A 21,577-nucleotide genomic window follows, 5' to 3' on the forward strand; every position below is an offset into this window, starting at 1 on the left:
GGTGTTAGTGGACCAATGGGAGGGGTGCCCCTGAGTAGTGGAGGGGCCATGTGGCTCCTGCACAGATTTTAAGAGGAATGAGAACCCTGTCCCCAAGGGCTGTGATGCCCATGCTGGGACCCTCTATGTCTTTCCCTGGGACTGTTGATGTGCTTGTCCCCCTGCCCAAGGACCGGTTTATTTACTGCTTTGTTTTGAAGGTATTAGGGTGCTCCAAGAGGAGTCACATGACCTCTCTTAAATGTACTCAAAACCCCCATTTCCCTGCCTGGGAACTTGGAAATGAATAAATAAATCACTTTTAATTGCTGTATATCTGTCCATAGGGTCAAGTACCTTGGGATGGAGGCTTTCCTGAGAGCTGTCCTGCCCATACTCTGCTGCCAGTGTCTAGCCCAGATCTATCCCTTCAAAATCCTGGAAAACCCTGGAGAGGAAGAGGTATGAGAAAGGAAGAGGGAGCTAATTAGAACCTGAAGGAAGGTGGGGCTGTGGGCAGGCACACAAGATCTCAGGCATCAACAATCCTGAAGATAGAGAAAGCTTTAGAGGGGCTCCAGCCCCACACAGGCTGGGCAGACTCAGGACAGGTCACTTAATGCCTTCTCTCTTTTTTTTCAGCCAAGGACAAGGTTTATTAGAACATCCATCATATCGGGCAGACTCTTAAGGAGTCTGAACATTAGTAAGCTATTGGCTAGATTATAAGAATCTGATTATGTGGCTAGATTTTAAGAATGTAAGCCATGGATGGATTTTAAGAATCTCAGCATCTTAATGGAGACAAGATGGACCTTATATATACAGAAAGACTATGGAAAGTATCTAGGAGTGGCCAAGCAGTCTATGAGGGAATAGAACTCCAAGGGTTGCCAAGGGAGAAAAGAGCCTAGTTAGGATTAAGGGTGGGAAGTGGCCTGGGGTGGGGGGGGAATTTAGGGTGGTAAAACAATGGAGGGCTAGGTTAGGTTAAGGGTAACAAAATTGGGAGATTGGGTGTAGCCACAAAGAAAGGACAGTTGACTGGATGATAGCCTCAGGCCAAGAGCAGAGATTTGGCCAGGTGGGAAAGTCCAGGGTTTTTCCTTTTTGGGGTCTAGATCTCCTTCTCATCATTCCTCCCTCAAACAAAAGGGATCGCTCAATGCCTTCTTTGGACACAACATATAGTCATTTCTATGGAAGGCAAGGGTGAATAGGGCCAGTCAGAGAGCCCAGACTGGGAAGGGGCACCAACCAGAGGGTGGGTGACCTGCCAGACCCATTGTGGCTTCTGTGACTCACCCTGTGAGGAAGGAGAAGGTAGAAGAGACCTGGGTGATAATCCTGGCACTGTCCTATCAGCTATGTGACCGGGGGGAGGAGGGGGTTATCTGCCCACACTGAACCTCAGGTTGCTTTTCTGTAGAATGAGGATCATGACATAGGAAGGGGGACAGAAGTCTCAGATTCAAGGCTCTGGATTCCCAAAGGTACTTCCTCTCCTAATTGACTGTGCTCCTTCTTTCTCCAAGAGGACCAAAATGACATCACTATATTGAGGTCAAGGTACAGTGTGTCCACCTCTGGCTGAACAGACCAATACAAGCTGGGAAGGCTCCAACCCACATCAGGCACAAATACTCCATATGAACAACTCCTATTTTCAGAAAGCAATAAAGGTTTCAAAGTACATCGCTCCAAACAACACTCTCATTTCCCATTTTAACAGTATCTGCTTGACAGTTTTAAAATACAGGATTCATTTTACCAGTCAGACACTCATGAATTTTTTTTAACATCCTTATATCAGAAACAGGATGTAGTTAAAGAAAGAAACAGCAAGTGGCATATAAAAACTGAAATAGCCTGAAGTTTCAGGATTGGAGAACCAAATTTAAGACACTGTACTAAATTATATGAAGTTTTGTTATTTTCAGATTTTAGCAGAATTGTCTAGGCAGCTTCTGCAAGCGATTTGGAACCAGAGAAACAGAGCTCCTCCAGAGCTGTCTTGAGAATCAGATCTCTTCCAGAATGCCCAAGAGAAGATGTTTGCTGGCACCAGAGGGCTACAGGAGGCATCTGGGCTTCAAAATCTGCTGATTAAATGGACATTGGGAGTGGGTTACTAGGGTGCAAGGAGACTTGAGCTTAATTAATCTTGATGATCATTATTGTTTTCCTTGGACCTTGTTTCATGCAGTTTATATTTATGTTGAAGTTTTCTTGGTTACCTCGTTGACATGTAAATCTCTCTTCTCAAAATTAATTCATTGTATGGCCTCTAAAGAGTTTGGTTTGTAACCTGACTTAGATAGTTCTGATCATAATTTATGAAAACCCTGATGGGCTTAATTTACAGATAAATACTCTAGGGGAGGAATGGGTTTTCCACTCCACCATTAATTAAAAGGGAGAATTGTGGGGATTAAGGGGAGTAGAACAGCAAGTGATTAATTGTAGGAGTTGAGTGAACTTCACTGACTCCATCCCTAGATTCAGTTCTGGACCTAGCCCAGTTCAATTTCTTCTCAATTATGGGTCTAGTACAAATTTTTTCTTCGGGAAAAACTTTGGGACAAAGCCTTACTGTATTGTTTGAAACTAGCCCTGCATGGCTGGGATGGGGACCACCTCTCCCTGCTACTTAGAGTTCCTGAACTGAGGAACTGTTATGCTGACCAGAAACCTGGCCAGGTCCAAACATTGATGCAAGTAGTTTTCCCACAATTCTACATCAGAAACAACCTGTATGTCTTATCTGAAAATTGGCCCTATACTGGTCAGTCAGTTACTGTTTCCATATTCCTTTGATTGTATGAAAACACTTGGGGGGAATGGGACATTCCTTTGTCTGAATTCAGGAAATTGTACCTGTTGACTCTTTCTCTCTCAATTTGGAAAGTTCTTAATCATTCCCCCAATTAGAAATCAGATTAGCTAATATTGTATTGTTTCCCTTTAAGTAATTGGCTTATTTTGATTATCTTCTATGTACAAATATCACTCTCCCCCTGTATTTGGGGGCTGCCCTAAGGTGAGGAAGATGCCAGGTTTATTGGCAATTGCCAGGCATTGCTTAAGACATAGATAAGCTTGGAAGACAGAGCCTTTGTCTCCTCAGTCATTTCATCTTTCATCCATAACATCTAGGAAGGGATGTGGTGCAAGGATGGTTATCTCTTTTTATGGAGGAGGAAAGTGAGATTCAGAGTGGAGATATGACTTGACCACAGGTCACACAGCTGGCAGTGCAGGGAGTGGGGGAGTGAGGTGGTGCCAGGACTGTGGAGATGAAGGAACTGGAATCAGGCTTAGGATGTGAAGCACTTGGAGTTGGTGGTGGGGCTTGGCAGGAGGGGAGCTGTGTCTGTTCTGCCCTGCTCACTGCTGGGAGCTCCCTCTGCCTGGGGATCATGTCTTTTGTTATTCCAACCTCTCCAAGGTTTATGGAGTGCTTCTCTTACACTTGAGATAGATGATGGGAGAAGGAATAGTTAGGGGAGTTTGGCTTGGGTACCTGAGCCTTGTCTTCAAGTACAGAGGCGCTACCCTACAGGAGAGGATTTAGCCTGATCCTGCTCAGCCCCAGAGGCAGAACCAGAAGGAATTGGGGAAGGTACAGAAGGAGCTGTCCATTCAATCCAACCATAGGAGCTGTCTAGAAGTGGAACCAGTTGATGCCATATGGAATGAGTTCCCATTGTTGTAGGTGTTCAAAGGAAACCTAGTGACCATTTAGAGGGAATATTTCAGAGGAAGATTTTATTTCAATAGTTGTCTGAGGTCTCTTCCAAGTGGAGATTTGATGACTCAGTTAGAGAACAGGGACAAGGACTCATTCTGTCTTGATATGGTGTGCATAGGGAACTCCCAGGTAAACAAAGGGTCCCCCAAATATAAGTCAGTACCTTCCTTGAAACTTTGAGACTTTGGGCAGAATGCATTCACCAGTTTCTTCTACTAACCCTCTGGGCAGTCTGGTGAAACCCTTCTGAGAAAAAAAATGATTTTTTTTAATAGTAGAAGACAATAATACATTTCAGGGAATGTATTTTCAGGGAAAATAAACATTCATTTTTTCCCCCTCTCCAAGTTCAGAAATCCCTTGCAATCTATCTGTGGATTCCAGTGTGATCTGTGCACTCCAGGTTAAAAACATCTATCTTAGTGACTTCAAGAACTGAGAAATTGGGTGACTTGGAAGGAGAGATTTGAACCTAGGTCTTCTTGACTTTAAGGGAGTGCATTTCTACGGACTATGATGCCCTACTTTTAATTCTATTATGATCCCAATTTACAGATGAGCAAACTGAGGGTCAGAGAATGTTTATGACTTAGAGCTTCAAGTCCCCCTCCTCAAAGGATCAAGAGTCAGGGGTGAAAGAGTAGGCAAGATGGCAAAAGATGATCCCTTCTTTTCCCTCTGGATGCTCATGACCCCTCATCCTCTCTCCATCAACCATCCCCCTTTGGTTTAATGGAATCACAGGGGCTGTACCCTCTGACTTTGCACCTTGGTTTCATTGGCCTCAAGGTGTCAGTGGAGGGATCTGTGGGTGTCCCAGGGGAGGGTGTGTCACAGGCTTCCTGGGGCCCCTATCCTGGGGCCTTTGCTTGTGGTCAGAATTTCTACATTTGTCAAGAAACCAGTAGCTTTCTTAAGTTTCCCCCAGGGTTTGCTATCCTCGGATTAGGATTTCCCCCTTCAGATGGACTCTTTGGAGGCCAAAAGGGTGACTCTGACCCAGACCAGAGCATGGCCTTCCCTCCACAGTATGCCCTCACCCCATTCCTGCCAATAGCAGATTCTCGTTCGTTCTGAAACTAGCTTTCCATTGGCTCCCCGATCTCTCTAGCGCGCGCTCCAACCTCATCCCATACAGGGCAGTTTTTGGCGTTTGGATGTGGGGAAAAGGCTAGAAAAGGGTGGAGCTTGATGTGGAGGGGACTTGACAACAGGAATGTCACCACCATGATTGGCCTGACCTTCCAAGAAAGGCTTCAAAAATTCCCCAGGCCCCGCCCCTGATATGCCGCCCCTCCCCTTTTGTGCTCCGCCTGGAGGAAAAGTTCGAGAGGGCGTGGCTGGGGTGGGGTGCTGCTCTGGACTCCACAGAAGCCCAGAGCCCGACCTTCTATTTGAAGGCTCAGACGCGTTCCTGATTCACCATCTCTGCGCTGGAGTTGGACGTTATCTTTCGGGACCCAGCGCAGCCAGGAGAATCGCAGGAACATTTCTCACCCTCCATTATGCCCCAAGTGAGTGCGCCAGGGTATAGGCTGCGGGGGTTCTTGCACAGGTTATAGGCTAAGGGTCCGAGGGTGGGGGATCCTCTGGGGTTGGTGCTTAGAAAGGATCCTGAAGATTCCTGGAGGCTGTGTTCCCGAGCGGGTGGGAACGTTCTACCCTTCCTCTGCGTATGGACTGGGGTACCTTTCTCTTCTCCATCCCCCCAACCCGATCTTCCCAGCCCTGGGGACGGCTGCCCCTCCCATGCCCCCCCCATGCCCCCTCACCTTGAAGCTGTCCGCTATCCCTGGCTGCCGGTGCAAGGTCTTTCACAACCTGGTAAGTTCAGAGAGATCCTGGAGAGTGGAGAGTAAGGGAAAGTGGGACTTGGCATGGGTTAGAGTAGGGCAGGGGTGGGGAACCTGCAGCCTCCAGGCCACGTGTGGCCGATTAGGTCCTCAGCCCTTTGACTGAATCCAAACTTCACAGAACAAACTGCCTTAATAAAAGGATTTGTTCTGTAAAACCTGGACTCAGTCAAAAGACTGCACCCAAGGACCTAGAAGGCCACATGTGGTTTCCAGGCCACAGGTTCCCCAGTCCTGAAGGAGGGTGTTGCTTGGCTGTTAGGGGGTACATGTGCATGAGGATGAGGGTAGGATGTGGAGAATCCCCCTCCTTGAGGAGAGAAGGAAGGGAAAGGGAAGAGGTGGCAGAGAGGAATCGTCTTCCAGAGGATCAGACTTTCTGGAATGAGTGACTGTCTCATACAGTTAACTCCATCCCAGCCTGATTGTATGCAGAGAGTGCAGGCTGAGGAGGCTGGAGATGGCCAACAGGGTGGGATAGGAGGCAAGTGATTCCTAAGGTCCTTCCAAACTCTAGTCCTGTCCCCTTTAAAGACAAGACCGAATTAACCTCACAAATACACTTCTTGCTTCTTCTCTAGGTAACCCACAAGATAAGTCTGTCCCTTCAATCCCCCCAAGACTTCTCTTTTGATTTAGAACAAGGAGGGACCCCACATCTCTGCTGCCCTGTTGCCTTACTCTTCTTCTAAAGAGTTGGGGGACCCCAGAAGCTGAGTTCCTTGATCTTACTGTTGCTGCCAAGTTCACCCTCGATTCCCCATTCCTTCTGAACCTCCCCCTCCCTTGCCAACTCCCCTTCTCCTGGGCATGGCTGGGTCCTGCCCTGGATTGGGAGCAGGACTTGGTTCTGGGGAATGGGGGAAGTTCTTCCTGAAAACTTTGCTGGGGAGGAATTCCTTCCCTGCTTAGTGAGATGAGGGCACCTGTCAGAGAATGAGGAAGAGGGCAGGATAATGACTAGGGTGTATGGGGAAGGCAAGGGAAGGCTTGCCTAGCTACCAGGGAGTTCCCTCATTGAACTATAGGCTGTCTCTTACCCTTGGAATACCACCAGGTTCCTACCTTCCCCCTTCATCCTTGCCCAAGGGCCAGTATACATATGATGCTAGACAAAAATGGTGTTGTGGGATCCAGTGTGACAGAGAGAACATGGACCTATGAACCAAGAAAAGCATGTATTCCACTTCTGATGCTGTTGCTCACTCTTGTGATCTTGGGCAGGTCCCTTCTTACTTCCTGGAGCCTCTGTTTCCTGATCTGTAAAGTGAGGAGTAGACTGGATCAATCATCTAGGGTAGTTCCTCATTTAAGAGATAAGGAAACTGAGGCCCAGAGACATGAATTGGCTTCCCCAAGGTCACAGAGCTGGGACTGACTTCCTCTTCAGCGCCAGCTAACCTGGAGGAGCACATGCTTTCCCAAAACCTTTCCCAGAACCTGGAACCTGCCTCAACCCCAACCAGAAGCTCTGGGTCCCCTCCACTCCCTGCCAGCCCTAACCTTACTGTATTTGGGCTTTTCAGAATATGTATATTCAAGAATTGGACCTTCACCATGGAGCGCTTATAAAAATAAAAGGAGATATACTGCCTAATGCATCAGTGTAAGTGAGAGATGGGAGGCATAAGACAAAATTTCACCCTGAGGGAGGACTCAATCCTTTACAAATCTGCTGCACTCGACCTTGATTAGAAGCATTGAGCTAATTTTGTCTCAGCCCCAGACAGCAGGGCCATGACTCTCAGCAACAGGAGTTACTCAGTACCTGGAATGGATGGTTTGGATAGGTAGTGAGCTCCCTGCCTCTGGAGGCAGTAAAATGTGTACCATGGTTACTTGCTGAACAGGGTGGGAGTAGGAGGGGATTTCAGAAGAGAAGCCAAGGTGTTTCAGGTCAGGATTGGGAGAGAGGCCCTTTGGGGTTCTTCCACTCTGGCACTCTCACAGAGGGGGTTTCCAAGGCTCTGAGACCCATGCCAATGATGGAGATGTCTTCTCGGTTCCCAGGTTTAAAATTAACCTGGGCAAGGACCAACAAAAGCTTGGCTTTCACTACAATGCACGCTTCAACTATTATGGTGACTTGCATACAATCATCTGCAATGACCTGTCCGAAGCCCGTTGGGGTACAGAACAAAGGGAGCGCAACTTTCCCTACGTGAAGGGGACCACAGTGGAGGTAAGAGCAGAGACTCAGAACATGAAACATGGGAGCAGGGAAGGACCTAAGAGATGATCTCATCTGGCCCTTGTATTTGAAGGAAAAGTCTTGGAAGCAAGTTCGGATGAGGAAAAGATGAAAAGCTAGAGGAGCGAGGGGTCAGCAGGTTTCCAAACGTCGACGGCAAGAAGCCCAGCATCCTCAGAGCTGAACTGGGGGATGGGGAAAGGGAGGGAGTAGTGAAGGACCATGGTCCCAATAGAATTAGAGAGGACTCTGGGGTAGCCCAGGACACAAAATAGGATGCTAGACTTAGAGCTGCAAGGAACCTCAGGAGCAATCTAGCCTGACCCTCTTATTTTACAGAAAGGGAAACTGAGGCTCAGCTTGAGGCTTTGCCCAGGGTCACATAATGTCTTTGTAGTAAGTGTCTTGAGGTGGAATTTGAACCCAGGTCTTCCTGTCTCCAAGCCCAGGGTTGTGGGTTCAACTCCTTCTGTCCTCTCCCCCCTTCAGATTTGCATAAGCTTTGAAGAAACTGCTTATAAAGTGACAACGCATGATGGCTATGAGTTCACTTTCCCCAATCGCCTTCAGCTTGAAAAACTAGAATTCGCCTCATTTCAAGGTGACTTCAATGTTAGAAAAGTAGACTTCGATTAAGCCCTCCAATCAAACCGGCTTCAGACATTTTTTGACCTTTGGGTCTCTGTTTTTACTAATAAAAGTGCTGATGATGATAGCAGCTGACGTTTTCTGTGTTATTCTGGTCTGGGAGAGAAAGGGCTGCATTTGGAGGCCAAGACCTTTCACCCCCATGGTCCTTTGGTGACTCTCTGGGACAGAGGTTCTCCACCTGGTATCCATGAGTAATTTTTAGATGGGAAAAAAATGCCCTCTTTATTGTCACTAACTCTTGGTTTTCCTAGTCTTACTCTTCATTTTTATATATTTATGACCTTATTCTACTTGATACCATATTACCTGCCTGTTAAGTGTATAGGGGAAGAGCTAGAGGGAGGGAGAGAATTTGGAACCCAGAAAATTTAAAAAAACAGTATTAAAAACTAATAAAAAATAAAACTTTCATTAAATGAAGAAACACCACAACCACCACCACATTATTCTGAGAAGTGGCCCATGTGTTTCCCCAGATTGTCAGGACTCCAGGCCATAATACAAAAAAAGGTGCTGAGCATTTCCAAGTCTTGACCTATCCCTGATTAGCAATGGGGAAGGGATTTCCCACAGTAGTAACTGCAGGAGAACCTCTGCATATTAGTGAAGGGAGGGGCCCAGCACACAGACCATGGGCAAGCCCAGCTGCTGGAAAGGTGCTGAATACAAACCAGGGAAGCACTGTGTCCCTTTGAGGACCAGCCTAAGGAAGCTCAGAGACATCAGGAGGCAAGATGGCAGGAGAGGGGAAATCCATTCACTGGCTCTGGAGTCACAGGTATTGGGTTTGAATTTGACCTCTGATCCTCACTGCCTAAGTGACCTTGGAGAAGTCCCTGGGTCTCAGTTTCCTCAGGGGTAAAATGAAGAGCTTGGCCTCCAAGGCCCTTCAGCTTTCTACTCCTGTGCTCCACTAGGCTCAAGTCATTCCCCCTGCCTCAGTTTCCTCCTCTGTAATGTGAGGAAGTTGGACCAGATTGCCTCTGGGGTCCCTTCTGTGAGCCTCCTCTCTTCTTCTGAAGTATAATAAATTCTTTGAGTGTCCCATACATTCATGTGTCTTCCATCCCCAACTCTCAGCACAATTCCCTTTGCATACTTGGACCCTTTAAAAGCACTAGACCCTAGATTTAGGGCTGGAAGGGGCCTTCCAGGCCAGAGTCTATGCCCTTCATTTTACCACTGAGGAAACAGAGGGAAGGAAGTGATTCACCCAGCTCGTAAGTGCCTGAAATGCGATTTGAACCCAGACCTTCCTGACTCCAAGCCCAGCGCCCTAGACACCATGAATCATAAAGCTGGTTCTGAATCCTAGCTCCCACACATTGTAACTGTGTGACCACAGACCACTCACTCAGCCTTTCTGAGTTTCCATTTCCTCATGCATCAAGTGCGGAAAATGGCTTTTCCTAGTCACCTACCAGATTAAGGTTGCTATGAGGAAAGTGATATAGAAACACTAGAGATAAGGGAGCTCTTCCTATTGGGAGTGAGAAGATCTGGATTCAAATCCTAGCTCTGCCCTTTACTGCCTGCGGAGATCCACCCCTCACCTAGTGCAGAGACATTCTCTGTAACTCCTATGACAAGCCATTGCTTGAATATCATTAACAATGGAGGTCTCAATCAGTTCCACTGTCAGGCAGCTTCGATTCTGAGGAAGTTACCCTTCATTTTTTTACTCTGGCTTTCATTGATTGGCCAACAATAGGCCCAGGCCAAACCCTACTTGGTCACTGCTTGGGCCCTGATTGACTCTCAGTGAATGTAAGGAGCAGCTGTTTCTGTTTGGCCCAGAAACCCTGAGGGTCTTCCCCTCACAGACTGATTTTTTCATTTTTCTTTTTTTGACTTGGTAAAGAGATCATTCTCTGCCTCTTTTCTTACCTATCCTTTATCACTGAATGTGCCTTGCCTCAGTCAAACTGAGACCTGTTAAAGACCTTAGCTTAAAAAGGCCAAGGTCTCCCTCTGCATCCAGGGCCATCTCCAGTCATCTTGATCTCTATCTTGCCCACAAGGACTGGACAGGAGAAAGATACACTGGGAGCTGTAGTGACAACCCTGCACAAAAGTGGCCCAAGCCATAGGGTCTTCTCACTTCTCACTGCAGCAGTGGAATTCGGCAGCCCCCAGGCTGTCTGAAGCAATCTCATAAGAATAGTACTGCTCACCTCCTATAGTGAGGAAGAGGATAGAAAAGGTGCTCTAAAAATTGTCTGCCTACCCACCCCTGGATTGATTACTGAAGCAGGCAGGGATCCCACCCTATAGATGAAACAAACAAAAAAAAAGTACAAACACTTTTCCAGAGATGATTCCTCTCACCTTTGGTACTGGGAATGTGCTCACAGTTATGGACCACAAAAAAATCCCTTAGACCTCTAAGACAAACAGCTCTTGTTGTGAGAGAATTCAGCTGGTATCCCAGGCAAATAGCAGCCCTGAGTTAACACCAAGAAAACACAGATTCTCCACCAGTTAGCACAACACTATCCATATGTGGAGCCATTAGTTAAAGCAAATGGAAGATTCGGATAATCACCTGACAAGAGGAGGTGCTGGACCCTGAGGTCCTTTCTGGGACTGCATTGCCAGGCATTCTGGCCATTCTGTTCCAATATCAAATATAGGTTTGTGTAAAAGACTAGTTTAGAGAGAAACCACACAGGGATAGTGCTCACACAGAGGTCAGAAGAAGTGCTTAAGGACTCTCTCAAGATCTCTCTAAAGAACTTTGGAATCAATGAGACATGCAACACACTGGCACAGGACCAACCAGCATGGTGTGCCCACACCAAAGAAGGCAATGTGGGGTACAAACGAAGCAGAATTGCGGTGCTCAAAAGAAACGTGACATGCTCAGATTTAGAGACATCTCTGCTCCAAATGTTGATGTGTACTATTTGTGCCCGACCTGTGGTATAATGTTCTGAGCTTGTATTCCTCTGATCAGCCACAGTTAGACACTGTACCTTGATTTCAACATAGTGAGGTCATTTTGGTCCTGTTTGAGGCCAAAGAACAAGAACCATATGCCTACAGATACTTCATTCAAAGTATCTGAGCCTCCCTTTGCTGATTTTTTAAACTGGCATCCTACATCAATTGGGAATGGCTAAACATGTTGTGGTATATGAATGTAATGGAATGCTATTGTGCTATAAGAAATGATGAGCAGGCAGATTTTAGAAAAAATCTGGAAAGACTTACATAAACTGATGCTGAATGAAGTGAGCAGAACACAGTAACAGCAACACTGGGTGATGATCATCTTTGATAAACTTGGCTCTTCTCAGCAATGCAATGATCCAAGACAATTCCAGAAGACTCATGATGGAAAATGCTGTCCACCTGCAGAAAAAGAACTTATGGAGTCTGAATGTAGATTGAAGCACACTATTCTCTCTCTCTCTCTTTTTCTTCCTAATGGATTTCCCTTTTGTTCTGATTTTTCTTTCAAAACATGACTAAGATGGAAATATGTTTAATATGACTGTACATGTATAGCCTACATCAGATTACTTGCCTTCTGTGGGGGGAGGAAGGGAGGGAGGGAGAAAAAAATTTGGAACTCAAAATCATATAAAAGTAAATGATGAAAGCTATCTTTATATGTAATTGGAAAAAATATAATACTATTAAGTGGGAAAAAATAAAAGGAAAAAAGAGAAAAAATTAATGGTCATTCTAATCAAGCTTCCTTAATATGGTTGTCCTAAGGATCAATAATAACATTGATATATAACTCTTTAAGGTTTGCAAAGCACTTTACAAATATTATCACATTTGATCCTCATAACAACTCTGGCAGGTAGGCTTATTATTACACTCATTATATGGGTGGAGGAAACTGAGTCACGCAGAAGTTCAAAAACTTGTCCAGGGTCAGAAAGCTAGTTAAGTATCTGAAGCAGCCTTTTCCTGACTTCAAATCCAGTGCAAGGTGCCCTATGGAGCCTCCTAGCAGCTCTGGCTTCATAGAATAACATTGTACCTCTGCTTTCACTGAGTCTCATGGGCAGGAATGTAAAGGGGGGGAGTGGCAGGGACCCCAAAGGAGCCTCCTTGTGCAGCCAAAGAATGAGAACCAGGCTAGGTGCTCCCCTTAGACATCCACAGACCTTTCCCTGACAACGAGACCCAAAGAAACAGAGGTACAAGGTCAGAGGTTATTGCATCACTTTCTGAGGAACCTCAGCCTGCCTCCCTCCAGCCTCATGATGGGGATGGGACAGAGAGTGCTTTCTGATGGCGGAACAGAAAAGCAAAGGCTTCTCTATCCTCACACCTAGTGGAAGCACCTAGGGTCAGACGACCTCAGTACAACTCCTGGCTCAGCTCCTCACTGCCCAAGTGACACTGGGGCCTCAGTTTCTCCACTTGTTAAGAAATCGGATGATTTCTTAGGTCCCTCAACACTATGAAATCCTCTGATTAGGATTTCCCGCTTCAGATGGACTCTTTGGAGGCCGGGGGGTCTGACTCTCACCTAGACCAGGGTTTAGCCATCTCCCCACATGGCCCCAGCTCCTTTCCTCCCATATCAGTTGTCAGTTCACTCTGAAATGAGTTTTCCACGGACCCCACCAATCTCTCTACCACTCGGCCCAACCCCATCTCCCAAAGGACATTTGGGGCGGGGGTTGGATGTAGAAGAAAATGCAAGAACAGGACTGAGCTAGAGGTAGGGGTGTGTGGCCAAAGGCTTGTCTCCTCCTGGATTGGCTGCCCCTCCTAGAGAGACTTTAAAAACACTATCGGCCCCGCCCCAAAATTGGCCTTCTCCTCTTTTGTGCTCTGCAATGGGGGAAAGTGACAAAGGGGAAGGCTGGAGGCTTGTGGAGGCGGGGACTTCAAGGAAGCCAGACTGTCTATTTCAAGGGTCTCCCACCTCCCTGAGTTACCATCTCAGAGTGGGAGTTGGACTTCATCCTTCAGAAACTCACAGCCAGGACAATCGAAGGAGCATTTCTCACCCTCAGTCATGGCCAGAGTAAGTGTGCCAGGGGCTCCTTGTCCTGGGTATAGTCTTAGGGTCTCGAAGTGAAGGATCCTCTGAGCTTGAGGCTTGGAAAGAATCTGGGACACTCGAGAAGAGTGTGTTGGGGGGGAGGAATGTTCTAACCACACCACACCACTCCCTTGTCCCACGTGTCAGGGCTCCTTTCTCTTCTCCTTCTCTAACATCTTTTACCCGGACCTCTCCAGCTCTGGTAAGGGCGAGCCCTTCCATGCCTCATCCCCCTTGCAAATTGTCTTTGACAAGCTGGTAAGTTCAGAGACATCCTGGGGAGAGGCTAGCAAGGAGGAATTGGGACTTGGCATGGAGTAAATTTAGGGCTATGTCCTCTGCCTCTCAAGGGAAATGTCTCCATGGGGGTGGGGGTAGAATGTCGGGCAATCCCCTTCCTCCAATAAATAGGAAAGGGAAAGGGGCCAGGTGGAGGGAAGGGGGAATGGAGACAGAGATGAATCTTCTGCCAGAAGACCAGACTTTCTAGAATAAATGACTGTCTTACAGAATTATCTACAACTGAACCTCATGGTACAGAAAGAGTCCAGGCTGAGAAGGGTCTGTTGAAAAAGGAGGGGGCTAGAGATGGAAGAATGGGTGGGCCAGGGGGGCAAGTGATTCCTTAGGTGATTCCTAATTCTAGCCCATCCCCTTTTTCCCCCCCTTTAAAAATAAAACAATAAATCTCACAAACACACTACTTCCCATTTCTCTAGGAAATCAGCTCATAGGATTTCCCTCCCCCTGCCCCCCAAGGACTTCTTCATTGATTTGGTTACATGAAGGGACCCTACAGCTCTGCTGCCCTGATTCCCTTACCCTTTTACCCCTGGGCAGGAGAAGCTAAATTACTTCACCTAAGTGTTTCAGTCAAGGTCACCCTTGATTCTAAATTCTTTCTGAACCTTCCCTTCCCTTGCCAACTCCCCTTCTCCTGGGCAGAGCTGGCTGCTGCCCTAGACTGGGACCAGGACTTGGCTCTGCAGAAGAGGGAAGCTCTTCCTGAAAACTTTTCTGAGGAGGCTTTTTTTATTTGCCTGCTAAATGAGATGAAGGCAGCTCTGGGAGAGTGAAGAAGAGGGCAGGAGAGTGACTGAAGGTATTGGGGAGGCAAGGTAAGGTTGACCTAAGCTGCCAGAGAGTTTCCAGTTGAGCTGTAGTCTATCTCCTACCCTTGGTGTAGCACCACTGTCCTCCCTTCCTCCTTCATCCTTGCCCATGAGCCAGGGTACATGTGATGTCAGCCAAAGATGGAGATGAGGTATTTAGTGGGACAGAGAGAACTTGGTTCTGGGGTCCAGAAAGCTTGGATTCCAGTTCTAATTCTGTGCTCACTTGTGTGACTGGGGACAGGTCCCTTTTTCCTTCTTGGAGTCTCTGTTTCCTGATCTGCAAAATGAGGAATGGACTGAATCAATCACCTAGGCTAGTTCCTCATTTAACAGATAGGGAAACTGAGGCCCAGAGATATGAAGGGGCTTCCCCAAGGTCACAGAGCTGGGACTGACTCCCATTTCAGCAGGAGGAGGAGAGCCTGGTTTCCTAGATCCTTCCTGGAGGGTGGCCCTGCCCAACCAGAAGCTGTGGGTCCCCTCAGCTGCCAGCCAGCCCTAACCATGCTATGCTTACTCTCTTCAGCAAATGTTTGCCCATGACATGAACCTGAAACCAGGAGCATTCCTAAGAATAGTGGGAGACATATTACCTGATGCCAGGCAGTAAGTGAGACATGGGATGGATGACAGAAAACCATGGGTGACAGCTGAATCCTTTGCACATCTTCTTGCACCTGACACTTGATTAGAAGCACCCAGCTGGTTTTGCCTCAACCCCAGATGGCAGGGCCATGACTCAGCTTCAAGGAAAACTTCCTAATAGGAGCTATCCAGTACCTGGAATGGACAGTTTGGATAGGTAGTGAGCTCCCTGTCTCTGGAGGTTGTAAAATGTGTACAACGGTCACTTGTGTGACTAGGTTGGGGTAGGAGGGGTAATGGAGAACAGAAGCCATGGTGCTTCAAGTCAGGATTGGGTGAGAGTCTCTTGGGAGGTCGTTTAGCCCAGGGATTTTCTGAGTGGTGGGTTTGCAAGGCTGTGGGCCCCATGGTAATGATGGAGATGTGTTCTCAATTCCCAGCTTTGCAATAGATTTGGGCGACACTTACGATAACCTTGCACTGCACTTCAACCCTCGCTTCAACTACCGTAACTGTCACAATGTTGTCATTTACAACACCTTGTATAATGAATATTTTGGCAAGGAAATAAGGGACTCCTACTTCCCCTTTCAGAAGGGGACCAGAATGGAGGTAAGACCCCAGAATCAGAGCACGTCATGTCAGAGCTGGGGAGGGCCCAACAGATAATCTCATCCCCCCACCTTGCATTTGATAGAAGAGCCCTGGAAACAAACTCATGAGGAAAAGATGAAAACCTAGAGGGGAAAGGGGTCCCAGCATCCCTTGAGCTGAAGTTTGGGGAGAAAGGGAGGGAGTTGGGCTGGGATATGGTCCCAATAGGACAACAGAAGACTAGAGTGCCTTATGACACATAATAGGACCCTGATGTAGAGCTGCAGAGAACCATCTGGACTGACTCCCTCCTTTTGCAGAATAAGACACTGAGGCTCAGAATGGAGAAGTGATTTGCCTAAGATCATGCAGGGTCTTGTTTAAGTGTCTTGGGGTGGAATTTGAACCCAGGTCTTCCAGTCTCCAGTTTCTGTTCAGTTTCTGCTGTCCCCTCCCCATTCAGATTTGTATACAACTTCAAGAGACTTTCTTTGTGGTGAAGCTGCCTGACGGCTATCAGTTTAGTTTTCCAAATCGCACTAAGATAACAACCATTGACTATGTGGGAATTCACGGGGACCTCACAATCAGAGCAATTGCCTTTGAATAAGCCTCCAAATCAAGCCAGCTTCCCAGCATTCTTGAATCTTGGGTCTCTCTTATTACTAATAAAAGTGCTGCTGATGAGAACAGCTGACTTTGTCTGTGTTATTCTGCTCTGGGTCAGAGAGGGCTGGGTTTGGAGTTGGGAAGAGTGGCTGAGTGACCCTGGACAAGTCCCTCCACCAACCTCAGTGGTCCTTTGGTGACTCTGTAGGAAAAGAGTGCCCCACCTGGGGTCCCTGGGTAATTTTCAGGTGGGAAAAAATGCTACTTTTATTGTCATTAACATCTGGTGTTAAAAGTATGACTGTGAGTTTTGCATTTGTGAAACCATTATTCTACTTTACAATATATTACTTGACTTTTAAATGAAGAGGGGATCACTAATTAGGAGGGGAGAATTTGGAACTCAGAATTTTTTTCAAAAAGAACATAAATAAATTAAAAAATAAACCTTCACAAAACAAACACAGCAACAAGACATCACCACATTATTCTGAGAAGGGCTCACCCAGACTGTCAGGAGCCCAGGCCATCACACAAGTAGAGTGACAAGCCCTTAGAAGCCATGGCAATCCCTGATTATCAGTGGGGAAGGGATTTCCCGCAGTAGTAGCTGCAGGGGAACCTCTATATATTAGCGAAGACAGGGGCCCAGAGTACAGACAGGGAGCAAGCCCAGCTGCTGGAAAGGTGCTGAATACAAACCAGGGAAGCACTGTGTCCCTTTGAGGACCAGAGACATCTGGGGGCAAGGTAGGAGAAGAGTGGAAAGACATTCACTGGCTCTGGAGTCACAGGTATTAGGTTTGAATTTGACCTCGCATCCTGACTGCCTAAGTGATCTTGGAGAAGTCCCTGGGTCTCAGTTTCCTCAGGAGTAAAATGAAGAGCTCGGCCTCCAAGGTCTTTCCAGCTCTTATAGGCTCAAGTCACTCCCCCTGCCTCAGTTTCCTCCTCTGTAACATGAGGAAGTTGGACCACAAGGCCTCTGCTGTCCCTTCTGTGAGCCTTTGATCACTCCTGTCCTCCTCTGAAATATAATAAATTCCAGTATCTCTTCTAAATAGACAGGGAAACAAGCAAGAGACCAGCTCTCAAGCATTTGGTAAGCATCAGCTCCTAATTCAAAGGCTTTGTATCACCACAGAATGAGCCCACAGACAATGGAACATACCATGTGTCTTCTGAAGGAGAGGCCAGGGCCTCCACAGGGCATGCTCAGAAATGAGCTAACCACTCCTGGGTCTGGACCTGATCCTACGGCTGGTTGGCTGGAAGAGCCCCATTCACCACATCCACGCTCCCCAGAGCAGAAGGGGGGGTGATCAGTCCACAGACATTTAGGGATCACTCACTCTAGGCCAGGCCCAGTCTCAGAGGGAGGAAGGAGATGCAGCCCACAGCCCTGGGTGGAAAGAGCCTCTGAGTGCCTGGAGATGCAAAGATGAAAGCCAGGTTCCAGGGCAGCCTGTGCTAGGAATTGGCTGTGTGGCTGAGGGCAGGTCTTAGTACCTCTCTGAGCCTGGTTTCCGGGGTCAGATGATGGCCTTAGGTGATGAGGTTCACTGAGTGCACATTGACTCACTCTCCCTGAGCAGAGCCCAGCAGTGGGAGAGAGACAGAGAGGGACTGGAGGTGCCCCACTACTAAGTGAACAGCATGGGAGAGTTGATGGCTGGGCTGGAGACTGAGGCAACCTGACCAGAGGCAGGGCAGCCAAGAGGATGGGCTGTCGTCTTCTTCTGATCTCTTCTCCCCTCATCTCTTCTACACTGTACTCAGGAGAGGACCCCATATCCTGAGGGTATGCCCATATCCTGATCCAGTTTGGATGTTTCCCTGTCACCAACCCCAGTACAATGCTCTCACAGACAGACAGATAAACACACATACATATGCTCACACATACATATGCTCACACACACACACACACACAAACACACAAACTGATTCTCCATCTTCTGGGATCAGTAGATCAGGACTTATCTCTCAACTCCACAAGGGACCTGGTTACCTCTCCTCCCTTTAGGTGGGGCTAGGTGTCCTATCCCCCATTACCTCCTGCTTTCCTCTACTGGGTGCCATTTCTCTATTGACAGCATCCCTTCCCCTCCCCCTTCAGATCAGCCCCCACTTTCCCCTTCTCTCAGCTCTGAAGGTTGATGCTGCCTTAACTTCTTTCTCCCCACTCTCTCTCTTCTAGACCCAGGAACTATGACTCTAGCAACAAGGGGTGCCTCAGTTTCCTTCTCTGTAAAAGTGAGGATGTTGTATTAAATTACTCCTGAAACCCCTATCACCTCTAAATCTCTGATCCTAAGGGGATCTTTCTTAGAACACTCTATGATATGAATTCCCAACTCCCTTGCTCTGACTGGTTCAGGGGCTTCCCTTCGCCCATACGCACACTCTCCAGGGGGTTGAGCTTGGGGCCCTGTATCCAACTGAGCCAATCAGACTGGTTCAAATTTCTGGAGCATCAAGTGTGGGACACATTGTTATGTGTCCTGAGCCACCAGTCAGAAGGCTGGGATCCATTAAACTTCCAGGTGTTAGTGGGTCAATGGGAGGGGTGCCCTGAGTACTGGAGGGGCCATGTGGCTCCTGCACAGATTTTAAGAGGAATGAGAACCCTGTCCCCAAGGGCTGTGATGCCCATGCTGGGACCCTCTATGTCTTTCCCTGGGACTGTTGATGTGCTTGTCCCCCTGTCCAAGGACTGGTTTATTTACTACTTTATTTTTAAGGTATTATGTTGCTCTAGGAAGGGTCACATGACCTCTCCTAAATGTACTCAAATCTCATCTTCTCCAGCCCTAGGAACTTGGAAATGAATAAGTAAACCAGTTTTAATTGCTGTGTATCTGCTGCCTAGTGTTTGGCCATCACCAGATCCATCCCCCACAAGTGCTGGAAAACCCTGGGAAGGAAACGATATGAGAAAAGGCAGAGGGAGCTAACTAGAACCCTGAAGGAAGATGGGGCTGTGGGCAGGCACACAAGATCTCAGGCCTGAACATAACTGAGTTCTGAAGACAGAGAAGACTTTGGAGGGGCTCCAGCCCTGCATAGGCTGGATAGACCCAGGCCAAGTCACTCAATTCCTTCTTCAGAGAGAACATATGGTCGTTTCTTAGATGGAAAGGGTGAATAGGAATAGCCAGAGAGCCCTGACTTGTCAACCAGAAAGTGGGTGACCTCCCAGACTCTATGTGGCTTCTGTGTCTCACCCTGTGAGGAAGGAGGAAGTAGCATAGACCTGGGTTAGGATGCTGGCACTGCCCTATCTGCTGTGTGACCAGGGGTGTCACCTGCCCACACTGGACCTGTTTCCTTTTTTGTAGAATGAGGATCATGACCCAGGAAGGGGAACAGAAGTCTCAGATGCAAGACCCCATACTCTCAAAGGTACTTCCTCCCCTAATTGATTGTGTTCCTTTCTTTCTTTCTTTCTTTCTTTCTTTCTTTCTTTCTTTCTTTCTTTCTTTCTTTCTTTCTTTCTTTCTTTCTTTCTTTCTTTCTTTCTTTCTTTCCTTCCTTCCTTCTTTCTTTCTTTCTTTCTCTCTTTCTTTCTTTCTTTCTCTTTCTCTTTCTTCCTTTCTTTCTTTCCTAAATCAAACAGGGTTAATTAACTTGCCCAAGGTCACACAGCCAGTAAGTGTCAAGTGTCTGAGGCTGGATTTGAACTCAGTTCCTCCTCACTCCAAGGCTGGAGTTTGATCCACTGGGCCCTTAGCTGCCCTTGTGGTCCTTCTTTCTTGAAGAGGACCAAAATGACATCACTACATTGAGGTCAAAGAACAGTGTGTCCACCTCTGCCTGAACAGACCAATACAAGCTGGGAAGGCTCTAACACATGTCAGGCACAAACAGTCCATATGAACAACTTCTTCTTCCAGAAAGAGTTAAAGTTTTCAAATATTTCTCTCCAAACAACACTACTTTCCCAGTTGTTTTGGGTTTTTTTAGGCAATTGGGGTTAAGTGACTTGCCCAGGGTCAAACAGCTAGTTAAGTGTCAAGTGTTTGGTCTGAGGCAAGATTTGAACTCAGGTCCTCCTGACTTCAGGGAAGGTGCTCTATCCACTGCACCACCTAGCTGCCCCATACTTTCCCATTTTAAAATATCTGTTTGACAGTTTTAAAATACAGGGTTCATTTTACCAGTCAGACACTCGTGAATTTTTTTTTTTAGCATTCTTATATCAGGGACAAGATGTAGGTAAAGAAAGAAACAAGTGGCATATAAAAACTGAAATGTTCTGAAGTTTCAGGGTCAGAGAACCAAATTTAAGACACTGTACTAAATTATATGAAGTTTTGTTATTTTCAGATTTTAGCAAAATTGTCTAGGCAGCTTCTACAAGTGATTTGGAACCAGAGAAACAGCTCCTCCAGAGCTGTCTTGAGAATCAGATCTCTTCCAGAATGTCCAAGAGAAGATGTTTGCTGGCACCAGAGGGCTACAGGAGGCATCTGGGCTTCAAAATCTGCTGATTAAATGGACATTGGGAGTGGGTTACTAGGGTGCAAGGAGACTTGAGCTTAATTAATCTTGATGATCATTATTGTTTTCCTTGGACCTTGTTTCATGCAGTTTATATTTATGTTGAAGTTTTCTTGGTTACCTCGTTGACATGTAAATCTCTCTTCTCAAAATTAATTCATTGTATGGCCTCTAAAGAGTTTGGTTTGTAACCTGACTTAGATAATTCTGATTATAATTTATGAAAACCCTGATGGGCTTAATTTACAGATAAATAATCCAGGGGAGGAGTGGGATTTCCACTCCACCATTAATTAAAAGGGAGAATTGTGGAGACTGAGGGGAACAGAACAGCAAGTGATTAATTCTGGGAATTGAGTGAACTTCACTGATTCCATCCCAGGATTCAATTCTGGAGCTAATCCAGTTCAATTTCTCCTTAATTATGGGTCTAGTACAAATTCTTTCTCAGGGAAAAACTTTCTTCAGTTGAGGGAATTGGGAGAAAGCCTTATTATATCATTTGAACATAGTCTTGCATGGCTGGTATGGGGACCACCTCTCCCTGCTGCTTAAGAGTTCCTAAAGTAAAGAACTAAGTTATGCTGACCAGAAACCTGGCCAGGTCCAAACACTGATGCAAGGAATTTTCCCACAATTCTACATCAGAAACAACCTGTATGTCTTATCTGAAAAGTGGCCGTGTACTGATCAATCAGTTACTGTTATTACGTTCCTTTGATTGTATAAAGA

At 46.8% G+C, this 21,577-nt stretch overlaps 2 protein-coding genes across 2 annotated transcripts; both read left to right on the forward strand.

Moving 5' to 3' along the window:
• Positions 1–5,093: 5,093 nt before the first annotated feature.
• Positions 5,094–8,483, forward strand: LOC110205588 (galectin-1-like). The gene is made up of 4 exons (XM_020982280.2): positions 5,094–5,244; positions 7,110–7,189; positions 7,594–7,765; positions 8,264–8,483. The coding sequence occupies exons 1-4, from the start codon at positions 5,236–5,238 to the stop codon at positions 8,408–8,410; spliced, it is 408 nt and encodes a 135-aa protein (XP_020837939.1). The 5' UTR covers positions 5,094–5,235; the 3' UTR covers positions 8,411–8,483.
• A 4,929-nt stretch (positions 8,484–13,412) lies between these two features.
• On the forward strand, positions 13,413–16,343 carry LOC110205618 (galectin-1-like). The gene is made up of 5 exons (XM_020982305.1): positions 13,413–13,421; positions 13,587–13,697; positions 15,081–15,160; positions 15,580–15,751; positions 16,197–16,343. The coding sequence occupies exons 1-5, from the start codon at positions 13,413–13,415 to the stop codon at positions 16,341–16,343; spliced, it is 519 nt and encodes a 172-aa protein (XP_020837964.1).
• The last annotated feature ends 5,234 nt before the right edge of the window (positions 16,344–21,577 follow it).

Source organism: Phascolarctos cinereus, unplaced genomic scaffold (genome assembly GCF_003287225.1).
Source record: "Phascolarctos cinereus isolate Bilbo 61053 unplaced genomic scaffold, phaCin_HiC Scaffold_1;HRSCAF=81, whole genome shotgun sequence".
In the NCBI taxonomy this organism is placed as follows: domain Eukaryota; kingdom Metazoa; phylum Chordata; class Mammalia; order Diprotodontia; family Phascolarctidae; genus Phascolarctos; species Phascolarctos cinereus.